The 23065-nt window shown below is 37.6% G+C and overlaps 1 protein-coding gene across 1 annotated transcript; it reads right to left on the bottom strand.

Annotated features, from left to right (window-relative positions):
- Window positions 1–15864: 15864 nt before the first annotated feature.
- LOC6622603 (protein regulator of cytokinesis 1) lies at window positions 15865–16959 on the bottom strand. The gene has a single exon (XM_002048411.3). It carries the CDS (start codon window positions 16957–16959, stop codon window positions 15865–15867), a length of 1095 nt encoding a protein of 364 aa, XP_002048447.1.
- Window positions 16960–23065: the final 6106 nt, after the last annotated feature.

Genomic DNA, 23065 nt, shown 5'->3' with positions numbered 1-23065 from the left:
CGAAGGCAAAGTTTTGGTGACGGCGTTGCCGACGCACAAAAGTAGGCAACGGAAGTGCAAGTGCCGCTGCATTGACATTTCCGCTTCGCAGCGCTTTCGGGCTCAGGCATAGGCACATGACAGCGACGAGGACGACGTTGGGCGCAGGAGCAAGTTGTACAACTTTGCGCCAGTTGGCACTAGCCCGGGGCTTATTTAGCAGTTGCTGGAAAAGACACAAAAAAAGTAACAAGCAGAAACGTTAGTTTAATATATTTTGTAGCGCATTCACTACAGGAAGAATTGATTAAATCATACAGGATATCTGTGCATATTCTACGCACACATTCATACCTACCCTTCTTATTGGGGACTATGGTACAGTTGCTTCCGCTTTTGCAAACGCATCCAGTTGGGTTCCTATTTCTTTGCTGCATGTTGGAGCATTTAATGAAGCAGTCAAATCTCAGCAAAAATCTTATTTCTCCAATTCTTTTATGCACTGCGCTTACTTTTTGTGCTAGCTGTTGCCCTTTTTTTGAAGCTCTCATGCTCATTTGATTTTGGCTGTTGCTTTTTAAATATTATACTATCCTGTGGGGAGAAAACGCTTAATGTGCAAAAAATAAGGCGAAAAAAAAAATAAGAGAAAAATATATTGTGCGGTTTCCGGTTTTTCCTTGCTTCATTTTTTTTCTGCCACGCAAGTGAAAATGCAGATAAAGTTCCATCTAGATTCCAATGTATGTGTGTGTACAGTATGTGTGAGTGTTTGTTTTGTAATGTGAGAGCATGAATGGAGCTTGCACCAGCCAAAATGAACTATGTTCCATTATAAAGTTCTGTATCGAGTATTTGGGGAATGCGAAATACATTTGAATTACCGTCAATAGATTAGTTTTATATTTGGCAAAACTTTTCAACAAACTTTGCTAATTAAGTTTCATTGGATGTAAGCGCTATAAATATTTGTATATAACAAAAAAAAAAAAATATCTAAATTTAAGCCACGTCTGATTTCAATGTAAATTTATTAGAATTACAAATCAAATACAATTGCTGATGATTTAATTATTACAACTCTCTGTTTTAAGGCTCAGTTTCTGAACCGGGGATTTGGTTTTGGATGAAAGCTTGTTCTGTCATGTATTTTCAAGATTTTATTAAAACAAATATTATTTGTTTCAACTGCCTGATAACTGCTTTTAAGTTTTATTTGCCTTGGGTTTAGGTAAGCCGTTTAAGAAGCTGGCTTAGTTTTAAATTTGTTTTATTTTCGAAAATAAATTTAAACTCCCGTTTGCAGCCTTGATACATATACCTAACTACTGCTTGGGACTGACTGATTGATTTTCAGGGCAAAGCCGAATGTTGTATGGACAAGAAATAAATTGTTGTCCAAAAACATCCATTCATTTTATTGGCTATATGCGATTTATATTGTGTTCAGCAGTGTTGCAGGGAATTGAGCAATCAAGAGCTGCTTCAACTCTTACCACACATTTGAATACAACAAGCAATCAACAGACAGAGGCAGAGAATGCGAGGCAAGTGCAACAAGTAGCTAAGAGAAGCTATAAAATTGTTACGCAAAATTAAACAACTTATTGCCATTTTATTTTTATGTTATTTTTTTTGTATAAGTATTTTTCTGAACTGCCATTGCTGAACTTGCGCTCTTTAATTTATGCAAATTTTATGCTACGCGTGGCGTTCTAACCACCACCAGAAGCAGAACCACCGTCACCCACCCGCTGGCTGCGCAGTGACACAATTTTCCGCCACTCAACATGTGGCAGCGGTGGCAAAAGCAAAAGGCAAGTCGAGGTGAACAAAGGCTATGTCGAAAGCTGTTCAAGTGCCAAATATTTCTTTTGGATAAAGCGTTGCTCAGCTTTAAGTGCGCTGGCCCCACAGTTCGCCAGGCCTGGCTCTCATGCTTCTAATTTGTTGCAATTCCGAGTTGCTTTTTATTAAAATTAGTTGAAAAATTAAATTTTCTGTTTGTGGCACTCGCGAGTTTTCTTTTGGCCCTTTGTTTTTGCAGCTTCTCCCACACACACGAAAGTTTATAAGTTGAAATTATGCAAAATTCACAGCGCTCTGTTTGAAATATTATTACGCAAACGCCATGTGGGCGCAGTGTTCGCATGTTGCACGTTGCGTGCTGCATACCTGCAGGCGCCACATGACTCAGAAACTTTGAATGCAACAATGCGGGCTGACTATGGCGCTGTAACTTACATTCAATTTTCGCACACATATTTCATATTAAAAAGGGAAAGAAATGCAAAGCGGTCCCCAAACTTTTCACTCACCCTTGAAATTCAATTTTGGCTTGCATTTATTTTACACGTAGACCAAAACTTGGCAACCCCGTATGCTCATCAGCCAACAAATCATAACAGCTAGCAGTCTCAGCAAATATAAATAGAACTTGATGGAACATGACATTCGAGTTGCCCTAGATTTAGTATATGCTGTCAAGATTATACGCATATGTTAGTTAGTTGGTTTAAATACTTATATATCTCTTCAGAAGAATACAAATGTGCTTTAATAGGAGCGATGTCTATAATAGTTGCACGCAGATTGTTCCCTTATATACTTTTGTAGTAGGCATTCCACCTGATACTCTTGTGGAGGGCATCATAATTTTGTCATGAAATATGTTACGCATAGCAGAAGACATCCTAGACTGCATGAAGTATATATATTCTAGAGCCGAGTTATTTTTCGTGCGTACATCGCCTCGAACCTTTGGTCCGTCTTTCTGTGGCAGGCAGTACATATGTAATAATTATTTATGATTATTGCAAAGTCAAGTTACGTATTTAATTATTCCAAAAAAAAAGAAGAATATCAGCAAAGTTTTAAGTAAATTCTGTCTGAAAAGTCGAATTTCAGCGTTGACTCAGACTTTCTTAAGAGTTTTCTTTTCGGATTCGCTGCAGACTAAATACACATTATCCTGTTAAAATTTATGATTTTCTTTTTCATGCAACCAATTGAGCAATTTTGCGTGTTTGAAAAGGCAAGGATCCCTTTTCTTTTACTGCTTCAAGAGGCTGACGTCAGTTAATTGTTAACTTTTATGCTCCAAAAATGCAAACAAGCGATTCTGTGCTTGATATGTATCTTTGTTGTTGGGGCCCGCATTGTAATAATAACTTTTTTGGCCTGGCTTAGTCTTGTTCAGCATTTTATACATAGACTAAGTTGAAGAGATTGAAAGATATCAAGTTAAGTGCTTAAATGTAGCTTTATAACATTTTAATGGCCACGAACTGGCTGCTGCGCTGCCATTGGAGGCCGTACTCCAAGTTTTAAAATATCATAAAATTTTCAACAAGTACTTTAACTTGTTGGCGTTGCCGGGGAATTGAGGCTTGGGAAACGGAGGCTCGTTGCATTGAGCTTGATTTTTTGAAAACTGCGTCTGGGATAAGCGGCGAGCACTTAGAATGCTTTATTATTATTTTGTTTTCGTTTTTAGCTACAAAGCAATTTTATTAGCTTTAGAAAATTACAACAAAGTCGCAGAGTCGATGGCAGCTGCAGCAAGAGTTATGATGACTTTTTAATTAAGCAACGAGAAGACAACAAAACAGGCCAACAACAACAAATAGCAAATTCGTCGCCAAGTGAAAAGCAAAATTATGCAGCTATCCGCCCTCAACCCATTATTCACTGATGATTATGATGATGATGATGGTGTGATGATGATGATGATGATGATGATGATGGTGATGACATAGTCCAGGCTCAGACAGTTGCCATTTGTTGTTTTGTTAGTGCCACGTGATGCGCAAATTCACAAAACGAGAGCTAACCAAGCAGGCGTAGAGCAGAGGCAACACCCAGCCGACCATTCACAAGGCAAACAATTGAGCAACTCTAGATGCATATTTACCCACAGATACAGCTACAGCCACAGCCACAGCCACATAGATATCAAATACATCCCTATAGCGTTGAGCAGGGACACAAATGCAGCTGCACACGAGTGGGCGGCAAAATCGCTAGATAATTCTGCCTGCTTCCATTGTCCTGCACAGCTGCAAAATCCTAGATACAGCCGTAGAGTTGCCATCAGGCAGCTCAAACAACAATTTCTGTAAATCTGTATGGAAAAGTCAACGCAGCTGCGAGTTAAACAATAAAAGCCAAAGCCACCATTGGAATCCCTTCTATTTCTCTTTGTTTTTTTTTTTTTTTTTTTTTGGTTAGTTGACATTCTGTAGTCAGATAATGTGGTTGCAAGTCACCCGCTGTCAGTCATTAATTTAAGCCAAATTTTCAGTAGTCTATGCCACAGCAAAAAGTGGTTAACAGACGGCCGGAAAATGTCAAAAGCTGCAACTGATTTTCCATTTAAAGTTAATTCACCTCTTTATTTTTTACCAACTGTCGTAACAATAGGGATTTCATTTGAATTATTCATTAATATTAATAGAATAATTGATAAAATGCATGCTTATTGACTCATGCAAATATTTATTATTAATTTATTCTGCATTAAATAAATGGACAAGAATCAATTAAGCATATAATTTTAGTTATATTTGTAACAGCATTAAGCTAAGTTTAACTTTTTAATTACTAACTATTTACTATTTGTAGCTCTTTGCTAACATTTTGTTGATCCGAATTCGTTTGAGGATTTAATATTTATGTTAATATTTACTTGGTTCTCAGTCCGATGAGCCTTATATATAAAATACTAAAAATATTAATTGCTATTTTCCGATTCGGCTTAGAGCTAACGCTAAGCAGACTGAAAATATAGTTGAGTTCCTTTAGCGATGTGAAAAATTTATCCTAATAGAGCAATTTTTCAGCTCTGCCTTGATACAGACATTTTAGTTTTGTTTATTGTGCATTTTCATTCATTATAATGAATATTCTTCCTGCCCGAAATGCTGTTGCAAACACTGGGTAATGGCTCACACGGCGTATGCGCAATTTTAATTAAAATTCAGAGCCATTTTAATTGCTCGCCAAATGCATTTTTATTATGTTCGGTCTAAACTGCGGAAAATTATATTTCAATTTTGTCAACGAGCCACCCAAACACACAAAAACCAAAAACCGGACCAAGAATAAAAGAACCTGCGTACCGTAGATAATAAAATGTGCACAATTTTGCATATCAAAAGCAACAATTAAAATAAGCGTTGATACGAATGCAAGTGGATAACGTAACGTAACGTTGGGGGGGATACGGCGGGTAGGCACAAGTACAACAACATAATATTTGATAGATGATTACCATAGTACATGTATTTTTGTATGTGTGTGCATGTGTGCTTGCCGTAAAACTGTATGCGCACATCTATTCCAGCATGCCCCCCCACACCACATAGCTCATATTTAACCTGCATTATGTAAAACACAAATGCGACACACTCTGTTAATTTTCATGAAATTAAATTCAAACTTTTTAAAGGGGTTGCCCGTTCAGTTTGCACCTCCTGAAAGCACAGAAGATTAGAAGTAAATGTATAAAGTGCGATTTATATTAACTTAAACTTTCATCATTTATCATGTTACATTTCTTAATAGTTTTTATTTTATGCCAAATACACATTTGACCTTGTTGGACTTTTCAGAAACTTTACGCTTGCACCTCGGATTTGGCTGCGTGGTTTTCTGTTTGTGTATTCCGCACATTTTCCACACATGAAATAATTATAATTTTGTGCGTGCTTTGATTTTGCGCCTCTTCAAAATTTTCCGTAGAGTTTCCTGTAAGCACCAAAATGGTGTAGTGCCTAATTGTTGTTGTTTTTGTTGTTGTTGTTGTTGGTCCACAATAGAAATGTGTCCACACTAATGTAGGCACTCCGCGCCACAAAGTGTTATCACCCAGAGCAACAATTCACAAACGCGAATGTTTATTGGGCTGAATTTAATTACTGTTTTTAAAGGGAGGCAGCCAACTATTGAATTTGCTACAGCTTGTCAATCAGTTACCTATCGTTGGGCAGTTAAATTATATGTGATTTAGAAATATGAACAAATTGTTAGCACAAAGCAGCATTTCAATAACAAATGTTTATCCTTCTCAGCAGAGCGTCGCAGTTGGCAAAGTTCACACATAGTCCGTGTAAACTTTTTTGATATGCTGCTGACAGGCATGTCGTGTGCGCAATATTTTAAAATTAGTTTGCAGGTAATTAATGTAAGTTGTACTTGGTCGGAATACACATTTTTTTTTTCCATTTGTCTTTGCTTTTCACCTGTGCTCGATGTCTACTTGATTATTCATGTATTTGCTAAGCTCTGTGTACGCCTGTAGATGACTGTGACTCCGTGTGCGGCTGTGTGTGTGTGCGTGTGTATGTGTGTCTTGTTTTTAATGTAATTGCCTAGCTAGCACATTAAAATTTCATTTTCTTTCAAATCCAATTAAATTTCTAATTACTATGCGTCGCATATGTGCATAAGAAAGTACATAAAATACAATAGCAGCAACAGCTGCCCTTACACACGCACACACACACACACACACACAAACCTAATCTTAGAGGGCTTAAAATATGGTAAAAATGCGAATATTATGTTAGCTCAAAGCGTTTATTGGATTAGTTGGCCAATGCAAAAGTTAAATTTTCGCAAATTCCAACATGTTGACGGCCGAGCACTTGACCTTTGGCACTGGCGAAATGAGTGTTTTTGCTGCTTAACACACCCAGGTAATTTTGTGGCTTATTCATTAAAAACTGCTTAGTTGGCGCCCTAAAAAGAGCGTGTAGGGCTGAACAGTGGCGCCCCCAACATGAGGCTTGTTGACATAAAAATTACGCGCATGAAAGTCAACATGCAAAATGAGTTAAATAAACAGCATAAGCGAGGGAATTTATACTTATATACAAAATGAAGGGGTGGCAATATTAAATTACTAGCATCAAACGATGCGGATGTGGGGTAACTGAACAAATTTAATGAAAAGCTGTGCAGTAAACAAACATGTTTTAAATGGTTAATGCTTCAATATTGATTTAGAAGACTTGAGAAACGAAAACCTTAAGATAAGTTCAAACTATTGAACAAAATATGTACGCAAATGGGAACAGAATGGGAATTGTTCGCTTAACTATGCGTTCTGTTTGCCCATTTGCCGCTGTTTATTTTTACCCATGCCACATCTATAAGCCTAATTTCCACTTCCTCAAGGAGGTAGTGGAAAATAAAACAAAACAATTTGCAATTGGCAACCGTTTGATAAGGTAATAGGCAGGAGCAATATTTAAACATTTAAGTTTAATTATCTGAGCAATTTGAGAAGCCGTAAAAAGCTAGCCAATTTATTATTAATTTTTGAAGTGGTTAGTAAAATCAATCAAAGGTGTTAATATGATCCGGCTGAAATAAACGCTCTTTTTAAATAATTTTTCCTTTGAGTTTTGTTTGACCGGCAAATAAAAACAGAGACAACTCTCAGAGGGATCTACGCAATATGCGAATGCCAGATAGAGATAAAATGGTCGTATAGTTGGATACGAATTACACATGTTGCGTTAAGTTGCGCTTTTTAAGTGATACGGTGTAAGCTATACAAAACGCCATAATAAATGCTATGAAGCGCACTTCAAAACAAGTAAGTGTACTCTCTTAGGGAGTACACGACTAGCGGATACCCTGAACCTTCATCTACCAACACAAAATGCAGAGACCGTAGCCGAAAGTTAGTTGATCTATATCTATAATTTTATAAGCTACTTGATAAGCTAGCAGATAAAAACTAAGCGACTTGCTGAACAGACAGGATTTGATTTTTATTGATTGGCTGGATGCAGAAAAAGTTATCGGCTATCGAAAAAAACTCGGACTCTGCGTACACCAGGCGGATCTACGTTGTCTTTCTTAAATCGTTGCTGAGAGCGATGCTTATATACATAGGTATTCATAGACGGACGCACGAACGGACAGACAGAGGGACATGGTTAGATCGCCTCGGCTATTGATGCTGAACAAGAATATTTATAGATTTTTGGGCTCGGAGATGCTTCGTTCTCACTGTTACATACGTTTGCACAAAATCAATATACCCATTTAACCAATTGTCAATGGGTAAAGGATATAAAAATAACCCAATATGGTTTACTTTTATCATTTGAATTTGTGTCATCAATATGCTGGTAAACTCCAAAATTTTATAAAACGCTGGCTGGCTCAAAGCTTTTAAGCGCATTTTTTGTATACACAGGGGATTTTTTAGTTTTTTTTTGGTATTTTATTTATTGTGTATGCAATGAAAACACCATATTTAAGTCTAACCATGCAATCGTTTATATAAATATATAAATCCACGTATTTTTGCAAATATTTTAAGCTGATTTCCGCGTGGAAATGAATGATATCACAGCAAGATAAAAGCTTTCATGCTGTTTCTCTTTCTTTTTTTTTTTTTTGTATTTATTTTTGTACTGTCAGACAAACTAGGAAAGCCATTCTTTATTTTATAAATGCAGCAATAGCATTTGTGGGATTTATCCGTTGGCCACAAAGTGTTTCTAAAGTGATTGGTTGCGCTTTTAATATTTAATACAGCGATTCATTAAATGGGGAATAGCATGTTAAAAGCATGTACATAAAATGAACACAATTTTTAATCATTTCAATATTGAAATGTGCTGTCTCAAAAAGACTCGTAAAATAAAATAAATGAATTTATGTACCTATAAATAAATTGGGCCAATTAATGCATACATAAATCAATTTGTCACGTTTGAAAATTATTTAAATATCGCCAAATTGCGCCAAAAAAAAAACAACAGGAAATACCCCGTGGCATGTGCTTGACTATGGTATACCCTGGAGCTAACAGATGCGAACAGCTTTCACAGACTCAGGCCTTGAATTTTCCACAACCGCACGACGAATCGTGTCCATAGATTGACTTATAATGGATGAGCATAAAGCATTTATGGCTGAGCATAAAGCAATATCAAAAGTTTTTAATGCCCTTAAGGATTTACGTGGCAGAATACACAACCGTGTAATACCACGAAAAGTGATAAGGCTAATTGGCATAACCAAGCGGACCATCCAGTTGCCAGTTGTCAGGTCATTGAGCACAAAAAATTGTAATACAGGTGCATTTCACCAATGAAAATAATGGCAGATAAAAGTAAAATGAGACTATCAAAAAAAAATGATGTGTTGTACATGTGCCTTAAAGCATTTTCTTTTTCATTTTTCTGACCCACAAAAAAGTATGTGTCCTACAAATCGGGACGAGCTGTGCCAGGCAAAATTGCTAAAATGTGAATAAAAAAAAGAAAAAAGAAAATATTGCATATTTTTGGGGGCAGTCAAGTGTCTCGTGTTGCGCTTGTATTTGGCTTTTGGGCAAAATGTATTTGTCGCTGTAAGTGTGTGTGTGTGTGTGTGTGTATGGGTGTGCGGTAAACGTTATATTGATGGACGCGCTTTTTGATTTGTTATTTGTGTCAATTTGGAATGGCGTAAAAAATATTTGTTTGATTTTATTGATTGCCATGTGCAGACATATTTATATTGCGGTCAAGCGAACTTTTTTTTGGGGGCACTAAAGTCATCAAAACAATCAATGGATATTTATTGATTGTTTGTAAGATTTATTCGACACACAAGCAAAGCGCAGAGAATATATTAGAGGCAACTTAATAAAAAAAAGTTTGGCAAATCAAATTGAATCATAAATTCTCTGAATATACAACAATGACAACTCTTGCACTGATAATTGTTCTGCGTATACGTAATATGCATTTGACTCCATCATTTGATGTAGCTCCAACGACCATAACTGATGAATTTGGAAACAATTTGCTCAAATGGGTTTTGCGGCCCATCGATTATAGCTGCTTTCAATATTGATAATTAGCTGGAATATAATTGTCCGTGGCAATAACTGCCAATCAATTAGAGATAATAGCACCGATTAAATTCGGAATTGCATTTCAACTTAAAGCTATATCAATTGTCGAATCAAATTACAAATGTTAGACTACATATACAAGCAAAATTCAAACGAATAAAAAGAATGGTTTGCAAGTCGTATCTTTAATTACAATTAAATCAATAAACTGAAATTCAAATGAATTTTCCAATGAACATTAGATGGTACTTCCTGTTCCGTTCGATTAACACGCACTTCCGGCGTGCATATTTAAGCCATAAAATTGAACAGATTCAGCAAACCAGAAATCAACTGAAATATATATTGACCAGCTCAACTTTTTTGGACAACAAATGATGCTCTGCTCTGTTGTCCGTTGCCATGCAAAAGAATTCTAAATTAGTATGTGAGATTTTGAGTTTCAACGCAGCCAAATAGTTTGCCCTCCGGCAATCCAAAGCGGAAATGCAAGCTGGTCAGACAGCTGGACTGAAACTGGCCATATGGGGGCAGGGGACACGGTATGTTTTGGGCAGCAGCTGCAGTTACATGACGATGGTCAGAGAAAAATCGACCGCAACAAAACCGTAAAACCAAAAGCAAAACGCAAACTCCAATTGCAACTAATTTCTATTTTATGGCCCCATACACACAATTCAACAAATAACAAAAAAACTTTTGTTTGCGCTGTTTGCCACATTGACCGCGTGGCTGAGCTCTCGATACGCTTTCAATTTTCTTGCGGGTTTAATTCACAAAGGCCACAATATATATATTTATTTAAGCCTGATACTGACATGTTTTAAACTTTGTTTATATGACATATGTATATGTTTGTTAGTTAATGCTTAAAATTTAAACAATGTTTTAATTAACTTAGTTGCTCTTAAAATAAGCTGCTTTAGCATGTAGTCTACATTTTCTTTAATTATTTAAAAGCCTAATGAATAATAGTTAATTAACGGAATTGGAAGAGCCAAGCTGCAGAGGGGTATCCTTTATGAGATATGTTTTTAGGCAATTGCAGACCTCAACTCTTGTTGTCTGTAGTTTGATTTGTGTCTTGAGCTTTCTGTTGGCAGTTTTTGATTTGAATTTTAATATTTAACATTTAATTATTCCACACAGTTGGCTAAAGAGCCGTCAAATCCTTTTATGTATTTATTTCTGATTGACAGCTCTGAAGTCAACCTTAAAATGTTAAAGTAAACACAAATAAACCATTTAATGAGAAACAAACAAATGTGCAATAGGAGCTTTAGTTATATTTATACAAGAGTTTAAGGACAATTTATAATTTGTAGAAATTCTGTTTAGTTGGTTTTGAATAAATAACACTAATAAATACGTAGTGTGACATAATGTTATGAGCTGCTTAAACACGTCTATAAATCTCCCAGGCAAAAAACAATAGATACGCAATGAGACTGCAAGTGCGCATTAAACAAGCCAAATGAAGAGACAGCTCTCATTAATTAGATACTAAAGTGAATTTAAAGTGTGGTTATACATTTTTCCTACTTGCTCTCCACATTTCTTAGCTGAAGCTCATCCTAGCAGTGCAGTGGGTCAGTAAATGAGGCGCTTAAGCGAATGACGCATAGCTGATGGCTGCAACACTCGGCGTATAATTAATTTTAAATGCGAATGAGCATGTGACTGCCCTCTCACACACACACACACAACTGACATTGTCGCACATTCAGTTGATTGTTGTCCTGTCTCATGTGTCCAGCTTCAGTAATAGTTCATTCTGTGCGCTGACAGTTTTCTGCGTTTTGCATTCTTATTTACAACATTTAACATGGTCATATTTATTGTTAAATTACTATGCCAACTTTGCAATTAATTTAACAAACAGCCAATGCAGTAGCACACACTACGTATTCATTTTGAGCTGAGTAATTAACTCTTTCTGTTTAATTAGTAACTGTTCGTAAATGCATTCCGTAACCTCTGTCAATAATTTGATATCCTTTTGCTTTGCAATTTCCAATTAAAATAATTGTTTAAATTGTGTATTTATATATTTTTGCTGACGATTGAATAGTCATAGAGTTTTGTTTAGTATTTCACTTATTCCTTTCTATTTACAAGGTGGGCTCAACTATTTCAACCTCAGCCTAACTTTAAGCAATTATAATCAACCAAATTGTAAAAATACCATTTAAACTTCTTCTGTTTTCTTTGGAGCTAGCCAGCCAAATCGCAGTTATACTCAAGTACTTAGTATACTTGGTATACAAATAAAAGTTGGTGGGGGAAAATGTTTTATGTCCGCTCCACACGCAATGGAAATTGCAAGTCAGTCAAAACAACGTACAGGGAGAAACACAAAATTGTTGCCCACTGATGGCAAACTTGACAAGATGCCAAAAACAGCGGAAAAATGTTGTGGCCACAACCTAAAGGCGCCTATGCGGGGCGTAGCTGTGGGCGTGGCAACTGTTGCCGAGGGTGGATTGTGAGGTGTTGCTTAGATAAACTGACATGATTTAAATGGCAGAAAAACTTTTGGATCCCTGACAAGCCACCTGGCAACAAATGTAAAAAAAAATAAAGGAAGAAAAACTCAGCCGCAAACACACACACACACACACACACACACATAGGTGAGGTTATGTGACATTTTCTAACATGGCAACTGTCATCTTGCGTTTGTCATGTGCTTTTGCATTGTGGCATTGCCGTGCCGTCTGAGTTCCTGTACCACTCTTATCAAGTTGCCGGTTGTTGATTGAATAAACAGGCACAAACTGTAAGTGTGTAAGTGTGTGAGCGTTGCTCTTTGTTCCCTTTTTCATTTATGTGCTTATGTGTGCGTGTGTGTGTGTGTGAGAGTACATATGCGTCTGTACAGTGAAAACTTTTTTGACATGGCTTCAGAGTCTGGACCAGTTGGACTGAATTTTCCATATTTCGTGCGTGCCACATGGTGAGAAGTAGAAAAATAATATTTACATGCTAGCCAAAATTGTCAGATAGCCTTTGCTTTTGCCGAAGTCATGCGGGCTGCAAGCCAAACCGAAATGAAAAATGGCCAAATGGGTTGAAAATCTCAATGGAGTCAGTTAATAAATCATTGAGTATGGCCATTACGGGCAGTAATGTGTCAGCAAAGTCATCAGAAAGAGTTGTTATTTGTTTAATTGAAATTTTTATACAACAAATTCAATATTTGTATTTGTATTGCACTTCTTTACAGTTTAATTAATTTAATACTCATATCAGCATACATTTGCACACAGCTGTTTTCTCTCTCTATCTCTTTCTCTCTGCAGAATCAAATAACTTTAAGGTCAACCGTTTTAGTGATTTATAGTGCTGAGATTTTTCTGCAATTTGCAGGTGTGCTTTTATAACATTTATGCAAACGTTGTACATTTTTTGGCTATCCTAGTTGACATGAAATCCTCCCACTTTCAGTCCATTCTGATAGCAGTTTCTAGTCTAGTCACCATCCAGAGCTGCCATTTCATTATCCTGCCTACCTTTTTTGACAGTTCTGTTGGACCGGGGGACTAATGATGACAAATGTTGAAAAAGCAAAAATAGCAGACGGCCATTTTGCTGGAAGCCAGGGCCGAGTTCAAAGGTCAGACGGTCAAAATAGTCGCATATGTATGTTGCGACATTGTCCAGCTGCTCCGCTGGACCGCTTCTCCTCTGTTCTACGGCTCTACGCATTGTGTCTGCATGCAAATGACTTTATTTGAATTTTAAATGTGTAAATTGCGCTCGTGTTGCTTGATTTCGCCGGTTCGTTTTCTCAGTTTACGACCTGGCCGTTTGTCACTGATAACGGCGCAAGTGTAGGACATTGGCCAGACACGGCCGACCAAATGAAAATTGCAATGGCACGGCAATGGAACAATGGCTCGCAATGACAACAATGTTGCCAACAATGGCAACCCTCCACCTGGCCTGGCAAGGAGATATAATCATTTCCGTTGCCCGCCCACGTACGTCTTTTATCTCTTTCAAATTTTCGTTATTGTTATGCGCTTTAAAAGGTTTTCTTGATAATGGAGCTGCAAAATATGAGAAGAAAAAAACTGTTGACTCACCTGGTAATTTCCTGCTGCCTGCCGCCTGCCGCCTGCTTTTCGTTCTTCCGTCAATGCCCTACAATGCGTATACTTAACGCGTATACGTAACGCGTGTTATTTGCAATGGCTTCAAGTTGAATGTACCTCACCAGCACCCACACACCCCGCTCCAATGGTACTCATCGCCCCTCCATCTGCTCTTGACAGCTTTTTAATTAATTTCAAATGAGTTAAGCACCTTACCAACACAAATTTTAACTAGTCCCGAGCTGTTTCGGGTTATGGATTCCTCTTGGGCAAATTCATAAACACGCTGCCACACATAAAACTTGATAGCACGCAACAAACCAAAATCTAAGCGCACAAGTTGCGACGAAGGCATTAATTTTAGTTCAATTATCCTTCTTCATTCAAAATATTATAATATAAATCATATAATTCCGGGTTAGTTATCATAAAAAAGATGCGATCTATGGGTTAAAAAACTAGAAAATATAGAGAAAACTTTATATCTGCTTGGATGAACCTAAAGTAATTGCCCAAGCTTTCAAGCTCTCTCGTTATGTTTGTGTGTAGAGTAAGCACTGGCATATTGAAGATGTTCTCAAAGTTTTGACAATTTTAATATTTAGCTCAGTGAAAGTTGGATGTCTTTTACTGCAGACGGCAAAACTTTCGCCAACTATTAGCCAAATCGCTTCAGCAAAGCGCCAATAAGCCGAATAACTTGTAGCTGCTGCCCCGCTGCTTCCGCCCACTTGGAGAGCTCGTTGAAGAATTACGACACGTCGGAGAATTTATGATCCATCGAATGGGCTGCCTGGGGCCGGGCCGGGCCGGGCCGGAAATTCACAAGGCCAAAGAGCAAATGCGGAAGCCTAAAACCGCTCAGGCGCTGAAATCGTGTGCGTGTAAACATATTGGCTGCCTTCGTGAATATTTACGACTCTGCCGTTCGCCTGTATGTCATTGATGTACGGCTGGCATATGCAAAAGGTAAGCATTGAGGCCAAATGGCGGAAGCGGGGCACACGGTGTACCCAGCGCTAAATGTCGTGCGGTAGGCATGAAAAATTGCAAATTAACTGAAATTAATGGAGGAGCATGTGTAAATTTATTAAAATTGATACGATGAGCCAGCCGCGCGCCAGCTTTCCAACTTCATTTACAGGGATTTATGCGCTGACCTAATCAAATAACCAACCTGACAACGCGTGTGCGTTTTTTGGCCAGCACACAAAAACCAACTAACCAGCGTATCAATCAAAAGTCGAATCGATAAGACTTAGCTGAACTCAAGACGCAGCCACAATACGACTGCTGATTGAGTGACCTGCTGCCCAATCTTAACCCCGTACGTCCGCCTCGTATATTATGCAGCTTATGTTATCAATATGGGCATTAGGTTCGACTGCTGTCCCCCGCTCGTTCGCATTGATCGGGCGCTAAAGTTTTCGTTTCAACGCTGCCTTTGCCGAATTTTATTTATTTATGGCTTCAATTTGCTTGTAAGTAATTAAGCCGAGTTTGTCTGGATTAGTGGCGAGCACTGAAATTGCCAAATGCCTGTCAAAATGGCTGAATGACAGCTTAGTATTAGATATGGGGTAGTTTTGAAGCTATTAAAGTATATTTTCGGTATGTTTTAACTCAGGCAAAGAACACTTTAATGTCAGTTGAATACTAGCGCATAAATGCAAGACTGTGAACCCTGCTTTTGCAATTTTCATCATTTCCCAATGTTCCGTGCAGTTTGTGCCAGCTGCATATAGATTCAAATCATTATTATTATACTTATTTATTTGTGTTGTTGGCTTTTTCCTTACTTAATAATATTCAGATTATAAGTTGTATTAACAAAACCCTGTACAACTAATTTATAACTAGATTCAAAGAAATTGCCGACCGAAGACAGCACTTAATGGAAGGAAGTGGGAGAAAGAGGGTCAACTACTTCGAACGTTCTCTCTGCTTGTCTGGCTGCTGCTTAACAGCCCACGGAGAGACTGTGCTAACTGTTGTGGAGTTGAAATATGGTACTGATGTCGTCTTGCGAAGCGAAATAACGCTGGAATGCGTTGAACTAGGGGGCTCCAATATGGAATCAGTTGCTGCCTTTTTGCGTGCAATAGTTTCTTGCTCTTTGGCCAATCGATAGTCATCCCAATCGGTAGCAATGCGTCCGAGTATTTCCTCTCCTTGCACCAGAAACGGCTGTTTCGTGCGCTCCACAAAGGCCTGCACCAGCTCGTTCAGTTGTTGCTCGATCTGTGGCAGTTTAATGCTAATAGTTTTACGTTCTCGCTCCTCCCGGAGCAAAGCGCCGCCACGATTGTGATAGCGATTGGGTTCTTTGGCCTTATCCTCAAGCGCCGCCATGCGCGTCCAAAGTTTGACGCGTTTGGCGTAGAGCTCAAAGATTAATCTATTACTGTTGTAATACTCCTTAATATCTGCCAGCTGATCCTCTAATAACACCAAGAGTTCCTCGTTGCAGCAATCCTTTTGATAGTTTCCTACTGTTGGATATTGCAGTGTCAGATCACACCATTGGTTAATTTCCGTGCGCACCTGATCAATGAGAACTGAGAGATTTTGGGCACGCAGAGCTTCACATTGTTGCAGCGCCTGACTGAGCTGCTCGTAATTTTGCTGTGAATTGTCTTGCGTTTCACACAAATTTTGCATGGCTAATACGTCAATACCAACTTTTGACAAACTTTCCGATAGAACGCGGATCTTAAAGCGCATCTTGTCCAAAGTCTTATTCCACTCCTGTAGCCGCCTTTTGGCACTTGCCTTGTCGCGTTGCCGCTGCAGTTCCTCCGTTAGGTGGATCATTAAATGGTTCAGCTGTAATTTCTGTTGCGACCGCAGCCTCTTAATCGGCTCTGGTGGAGTGTCAACCACTTTGGTCAGCTGCACGGCCAACCATTTGGACTTGTCCAGTAGCACCCGAATATCCATTTCAAACCTGTGCTGCATTTGCTCCCACATTTCGCAAAGCATATCAACATTTATCTTGCTCTTATCTGCATCCCCCATAATTCAGTGTTATCGTACGACAAATTGTGTTTTAACTTTTGTGAAAGGTTAACTATTGAAAGCATAGTCAATGTTATGTACGTTTCATAGTCAAACAACAAAGTTATGGGAAAATTACAATTTTCTTGTACTAATTCAGATATGTGTGTACCTAGGGGCATTTTATGTGTGAATGCACACTTTTGTGAGCGTTTGAGTCTGTATATGGAACTTTAATGAGAGAGTGTATTAATTTAAAAATATTTATAATAAATATATTTATAAATACCTCCCGTGGGGCGCATAACGAACACAAACTAAGACAACATGCTAATCTATATACTAGCTAAATAGTTAAGAATATATGACTTTATACAAAGATGGAGGATTCTGAGCAATGCATGTCGTAATCATCACAGAGAACTAAATGAATAAAATGGACGTTGGTGTGAGACATAGCCAGGAGAATGAATGAAAAGCTTCTTCGAATTGTTAAACGTCTTAGACCATCACTTGGTGAGACCGGAAACAATGCTGGCATAATTAAACAAACATTGATCGGCGCTGCTTATCATACTGAAAATAAAATAATAAATAAAACATAGGCTCGGTATTATATATTTGCTTCCATCTGCCTGTCACTTGCATTTTCACAGCTGCAATGTATGTTTTTGCAAATATTATTTTCTCTATATTTTAAATGCTTAAACAGAAAGAAACAAACGTGATAGGTGCTAAAAGAGCTCGTAGCGGTGAAAAATGTCAAAAATCAAGTGGACAAATGCCGCAAAACAAAACTCAGGTAATAATGTTCAGATAATAAAAAAAAAATAGTTTTATATTCAATATGGCCAAGAGCGAAAACAATTACCAGCCCAAAAAAAAAGGAACAATCAAAAGTTAAGAGCATATAAAATGCACACACACATACACACAAGCATCAAGCCCTACAAATTATTTAATTCAATTGCAGCGGCAGCTGCATTTGGCAGCCAAGTGGATTATGCATTCACTGGGTCAGGAGCTGCTTTTCTGTGAGAGCGATAGTGACGACTATGATGGACGTTCGTATAAAGTTTCGCAGACCAAGAGCCTGTGGCAGTGATTTAAATATGCTCCACAAAAGAAAATTAAAAAAAGAGGAATCAGCCACAGAACAAATTCAATCGATTCAAAACCACGACCGTAATTAACGTGAAACAAAGTTGCGCTGAATCCTTTTATCAGCGGCGAATGCTATTCTAAAGGACAAGACAAGAGAGTCTAGTTAAAATGCTTGTGTGGTCAAAAGTGCGCACTCCAATTAAAATTAAACATTATTTATTCATACATGTTTAAAATGAGGAGGAGACCGGTGCCGATGAAAAATACGTATTACTTATTCCAACAATTATGTAACTTCCCATCAAGGTAAAATATTGCGAAACATTTGAATGCCTCTAAACTGAACAAAGAGGATCCTCGCTTGAATCACATAGTACTTTGAGATTAAAAAGTTTGTTCTGTTCAAGTCTTTTGTTAAACAATTGTAGCTAATTAGTTATGTTGACTGCTAACAATAATAACAAGTTATTATGGCCTTGTCCGACAAAACCGCGAACGTTCTTGTACTAAAATCAAATGGAAGAATATACAAAATATTAAAAAAAAAAGTATGTTTGCTTCTACCGGAGTCGAAACTTGATTCCGCCTAATACCCCACAGGCATACCAAGAAGAAATAACTGAAATTGCAGCACATGCACACAGTCACAAGTGCAATACTATTTGTGTGTAAATACATATGTGTGTGAGTATTTGTGCTGATGTGTACAAAAATTCTTCCCCTTTGCCCTTGCAGCCAACTTAACCGCACGTTTTCTTTGATAACTTCTATGTTTTTTACCCGATCTTGATTTTAGTTTTGTCATTTTAAGCAGCTGATTTTACTGTGCTATAGAATATTCATATAAACGAAAAGACAACAACAGACAAGCAATTGTAGCCTAAATTGGTGGCCAGTTCACATTGATTTATTTATTTCATTCATAAAATATGGGATTTACAGTTCATACATAGCGATATACATACGGGCAGGGCAGACTCGACTATTGAAGATGACGAAGAAATTGCAAAATATAACATTAATGACTTCATTAAACAATAAAAGTTATATTAAAAATTATGATAGTTACAAAATTAGTAATTCAAATAATTTCCCTAAAATTCATTTCCATTGACCTACCTATCCTTAGTCTCACTCTATAACCTAGAACTTTACAACAAAGAATCAAATTTAAACAGTCAAAATTAAAAGTAATTATTTAAAGTACAGCTAGCGCTCTTTTGTTGTAATTAACTAGACTATCTTAATAATAATAAATATAACAGCATAACATACATGCATGTCAAACCTTTTGTAATAGTCACGTTACCCCCCACAGACTATATGAATCGTAAGTAAGTGCTTTGACTGTCATGTAGGAAACCCATTGAATATTGCATCCTGATAAAGGCCACTCTGTTGAAATTAAAGAAAAAAAAATTAGAGAAATACGCGAACCTCAATTGTTACATTGTGCATTTCTCTTTTGCCAGCTTTTGTGGTTTCAAATTAAGTGTTTAGCGTTTTTATCATCGAGTCGCACACATTGTTCAGCTGAGTCCTTGTCGATTGTCGATTGTTGTGCAGCTGTCTGCCTTCTCCTCGGTTGGCGCTAATGAACTTCCGCTGTCAAATGAAATGCTTACCATGCAAATCGCGGCATATCGAATAATTGAACCCCCGCCGCAGCATTGTTATTATCATTTTCATTTTGTGCTTCCGCTAGCAGTGTGAGGTTTTTCTTTATTTTTTTTTTTTTTTTTTTTTTTGTTCGTGCTCCTGTTGCTGTACAAATTTCGCTGTGGTTTCGCACATGTTTCACATCCGTTAACACCATTTTCTTGCTTTGCCCGGCCAAGTAGGCAACATTCAGTTCTTTTCACTTTTTGCACGCTCAGAGCAAATTGCGCACATTTAAATGCAAAAACCGTCGACAGTTGCGTTTATAGGCGGCTAGGTGTTCATGATTGCTATGCCAAGCACTTGCCACGCCCCCCTTTTGGTTATTTACAACTGCGCGTGAGTTTTCATTTGCTGTCTTCTGCGTATGTTGGAGTTTTTCCGTATATTTTTCGTTTTTTCCTGGATTTATATGCCCAAGATTTATGTCGCATGCAGGCAGAGCAGCACGCACACACCTGTGTATGAATGTGTGTGTAGTCTGTGTAAAGTCTGTGTGTTATGAATATGCATGTGTTCATTACGGTGGATTATTGTTATATCAGCGGAAATGGTGCACAGCTTTGACTGTGCAATGAATACCATTTGAATATTCTCAAATTATTAACCTCTGTGTATAGTTGCCTTCACTTTCAAGGTCTTACTCTTTACGGTCCTTAAGCTTATGAATCGAGAAACTAAGATCTTTTTGATGTCATAACAGATACAAAATACAATTAAATTCTTATATTATTTTCCATTAAATTACCATTTAATAAATATGATAAAACATATACTAGATATCAGCGTAATGAAAGCCTGTAAAAATGCCTGCTGAAAACTTAACTAATAAATTGCCCGCATTATCGAAGCGCTGTGACAAATGTGAAAATTTAAATTATTGTAAGCTCTAGGGGGAGGACTATTTTTTGTTGCGAATACATTCATGTGGTCGTAAATTTAAGCAAATTGTAAATTTACGGTAAAATGCATTCACATTTTTGCAGTCATTGATGCGGGGCAATGGTCGTGCGCCCGGTTCATTTGGCAGCTTAGTGTCATTTTTGCATTTCCGTTTTGTCCGCTCGTGGGCCATCGATTTAATCTGTTCCTGGCCAGCAACAACAATGCCAGCACAGCAACAATTATGCCGTGCGTACAAATTCTCTGAATATTTCTCATTCATAGTACCGCGGCCAATGCAGCCGCAAGAGCCCATTGCAACTATGTGCGCTCTGCTCCAACTTGGCATAATGAAAGCGTCGCACGGATGACATCCATGGGCAAGGGCTATAGCAATAGCGAATCCCACTTCCACATTCCGATTGCAATTGCCAACGACTAGGGCAACCGCATCGATGAGGACAATGACGACAACAATACGGCGATTGGCGCTGTGATTAACTGCATCGCAGCTACCCATTTCGGGTTTTAGCTTTTAATTCTAAACAGCCGCTCGCTAATTTGTAACAGTTCTTGTTGAGGTAGGTCAACGAATGAATAGCTCTGTGCCGAGGAAAATACCTTAACGGACTGCTGGCCATGAATTTTGAGTGAAATTTAAGTAGTGTGAGAACTTTTGAACTCTTGATCTGCAAAGTTAAAGTTTCACTTTTTGTGAAACGCCGTGGCATTAAATCTGTTCAGTTTCTAATTGCCTGAACAACATGCAACGAAATCAAATTAGAATTAGCATGAAATCAAATGAACTGCCTAAACAAGCCCTTGCTACGATTGACAGCCAAAGTTCGAACAGATGCAGAGAAGCTGACAGTAAGTGTAAGCAAATATTCAGGCACATCATGTGTGCAGCAGGCGCTCACACACATTTAATCAACGAGGGAAGGCCCAACGAAGGTAAACAGACTCCTCTGTACAAGTTAATGCCCTGCACAGCTAACTCGCATACACAGTAAGTGAGGACTCAGTGTACTACTTATTATGGAAGCATTCGGCTGTAAAAGTTCTGCAGGTGTTTGTGAGCAAAGCAATCAGAAATTAATATGCCAGCAGGCGCACTTAAAAGACCATCCTTATACGTATACCTCATGAATATCTCAACGGCGCACTGTCATAAGCATAAAACAAGCTTCAATAGAGCTGATTTATGTAGAACACACAAGGTGTTACTGCAGGAGACACAGTCTATTTCATTACTTGAGTAAGTGTCCCCTCTACCAGCTACATTGGATGTGCATAGATTTTCATATTATTTGTGTGTAGGTTGGATGGGAAAACATCCTTTTTGGTCTTATTTTTTTATTGAAATACATTGACATTCTATGCATCTGCTTTTTGTGTAACTTACTCTACCTTCTTAGTCTTCAATATATATAATTTTTCCAATTAAAAATGAATACAAGAGCGTGTATTATAGGCTATGTTATTTAAATAATTAGTCCTGGATGGATGCAGGTCAAGCCAACTTGTCTTGTTAAAGCTGATTTGTAACAAACACTGGTGAACTTTTTTTTGGCTAGCCAATTAATAAAATAACGAAGTTAAATAAACAATAAATGCTAAAAAATGTTTGTCCAATTATAGTTGCAAAAAAATCGAAACTAAATTCAAATGAAAACTTTTCAACAATTTACATATATAAAATGTAATAGAACAAAAACGGAAAACTCCAATATGCAGTTGTTGTTTTTATTTACTTTTATTTTTCTTTTGTTAACTAACAACAACAAAACGGTTTACAAAAACTTCTAAAAACAAACAAAAGCCAAAGTGAACAACTAAAATTATCGTATGTTGAAAAGCGCCCACAAAAAAAAAGTACATATGTATGTGTTGCATAGGTTAAATGATTTTCAGTTTGCATTATCAAGAATTGTTCAAAACATTTCATTAAGGCCGATATTTATTCCGTACTCTTAATGAAGTACTTTCATTAAATATTTTTCCCTAAACAACATATGCTTATACTTAGCATATGAAGTTACAATAAGTTCACACAAAATTGCGATTTTGCTATGAAAATGTTTGACTAAAAGAAAGTATTCTCCCATTAATGACCTTTAAATAGGCCCAAGAGCGTGTAATTGGTAAATACGCAAATAACTAGCTCATAACGCAGGCTTATTATCATAAAAAAAAATGCAGTTTCCCTTTTGCCACGCATATTTGTCTACCAACAAAGGCTACAAGCCAATAACAGGCAACAGTTTATGTGGGTTAAAACGAACGTAGAGTAGGGTAACAAAAAGTACAAACAAGTAAACGATAAAACCACTTAAAAAGCAGAGCAACAGACAAGACGAACTCCCAACTACGAGTCACCCACATAGTCAGTCGTAAGTATAAAAACTAACACGCAGTACAGTAAAAGCAGCAGCAGGATGGGCAACAACAACAAACATGCCAGTCTGTCTGTTCCGTCTGT

This window comes from Drosophila virilis, chromosome 3, assembly GCF_030788295.1.
Source record: "Drosophila virilis strain 15010-1051.87 chromosome 3, Dvir_AGI_RSII-ME, whole genome shotgun sequence".
NCBI classification, from domain to species: Eukaryota; Metazoa; Arthropoda; class Insecta; order Diptera; family Drosophilidae; genus Drosophila; species Drosophila virilis.
The sequence above is the reverse complement of the archived record's forward strand: the minus strand, read 5'-3'. Positions and strand labels throughout refer to the sequence as shown.

What these genes read in the sequence shown, in the direction of transcription:
- LOC6622603 (XM_002048411.3), bottom strand. Translation starts at nt 16,959, where the DNA reads ATGGGGGATGCAGATAAGAGCAAGATAAATGTTGATATGCTTTGCGAA.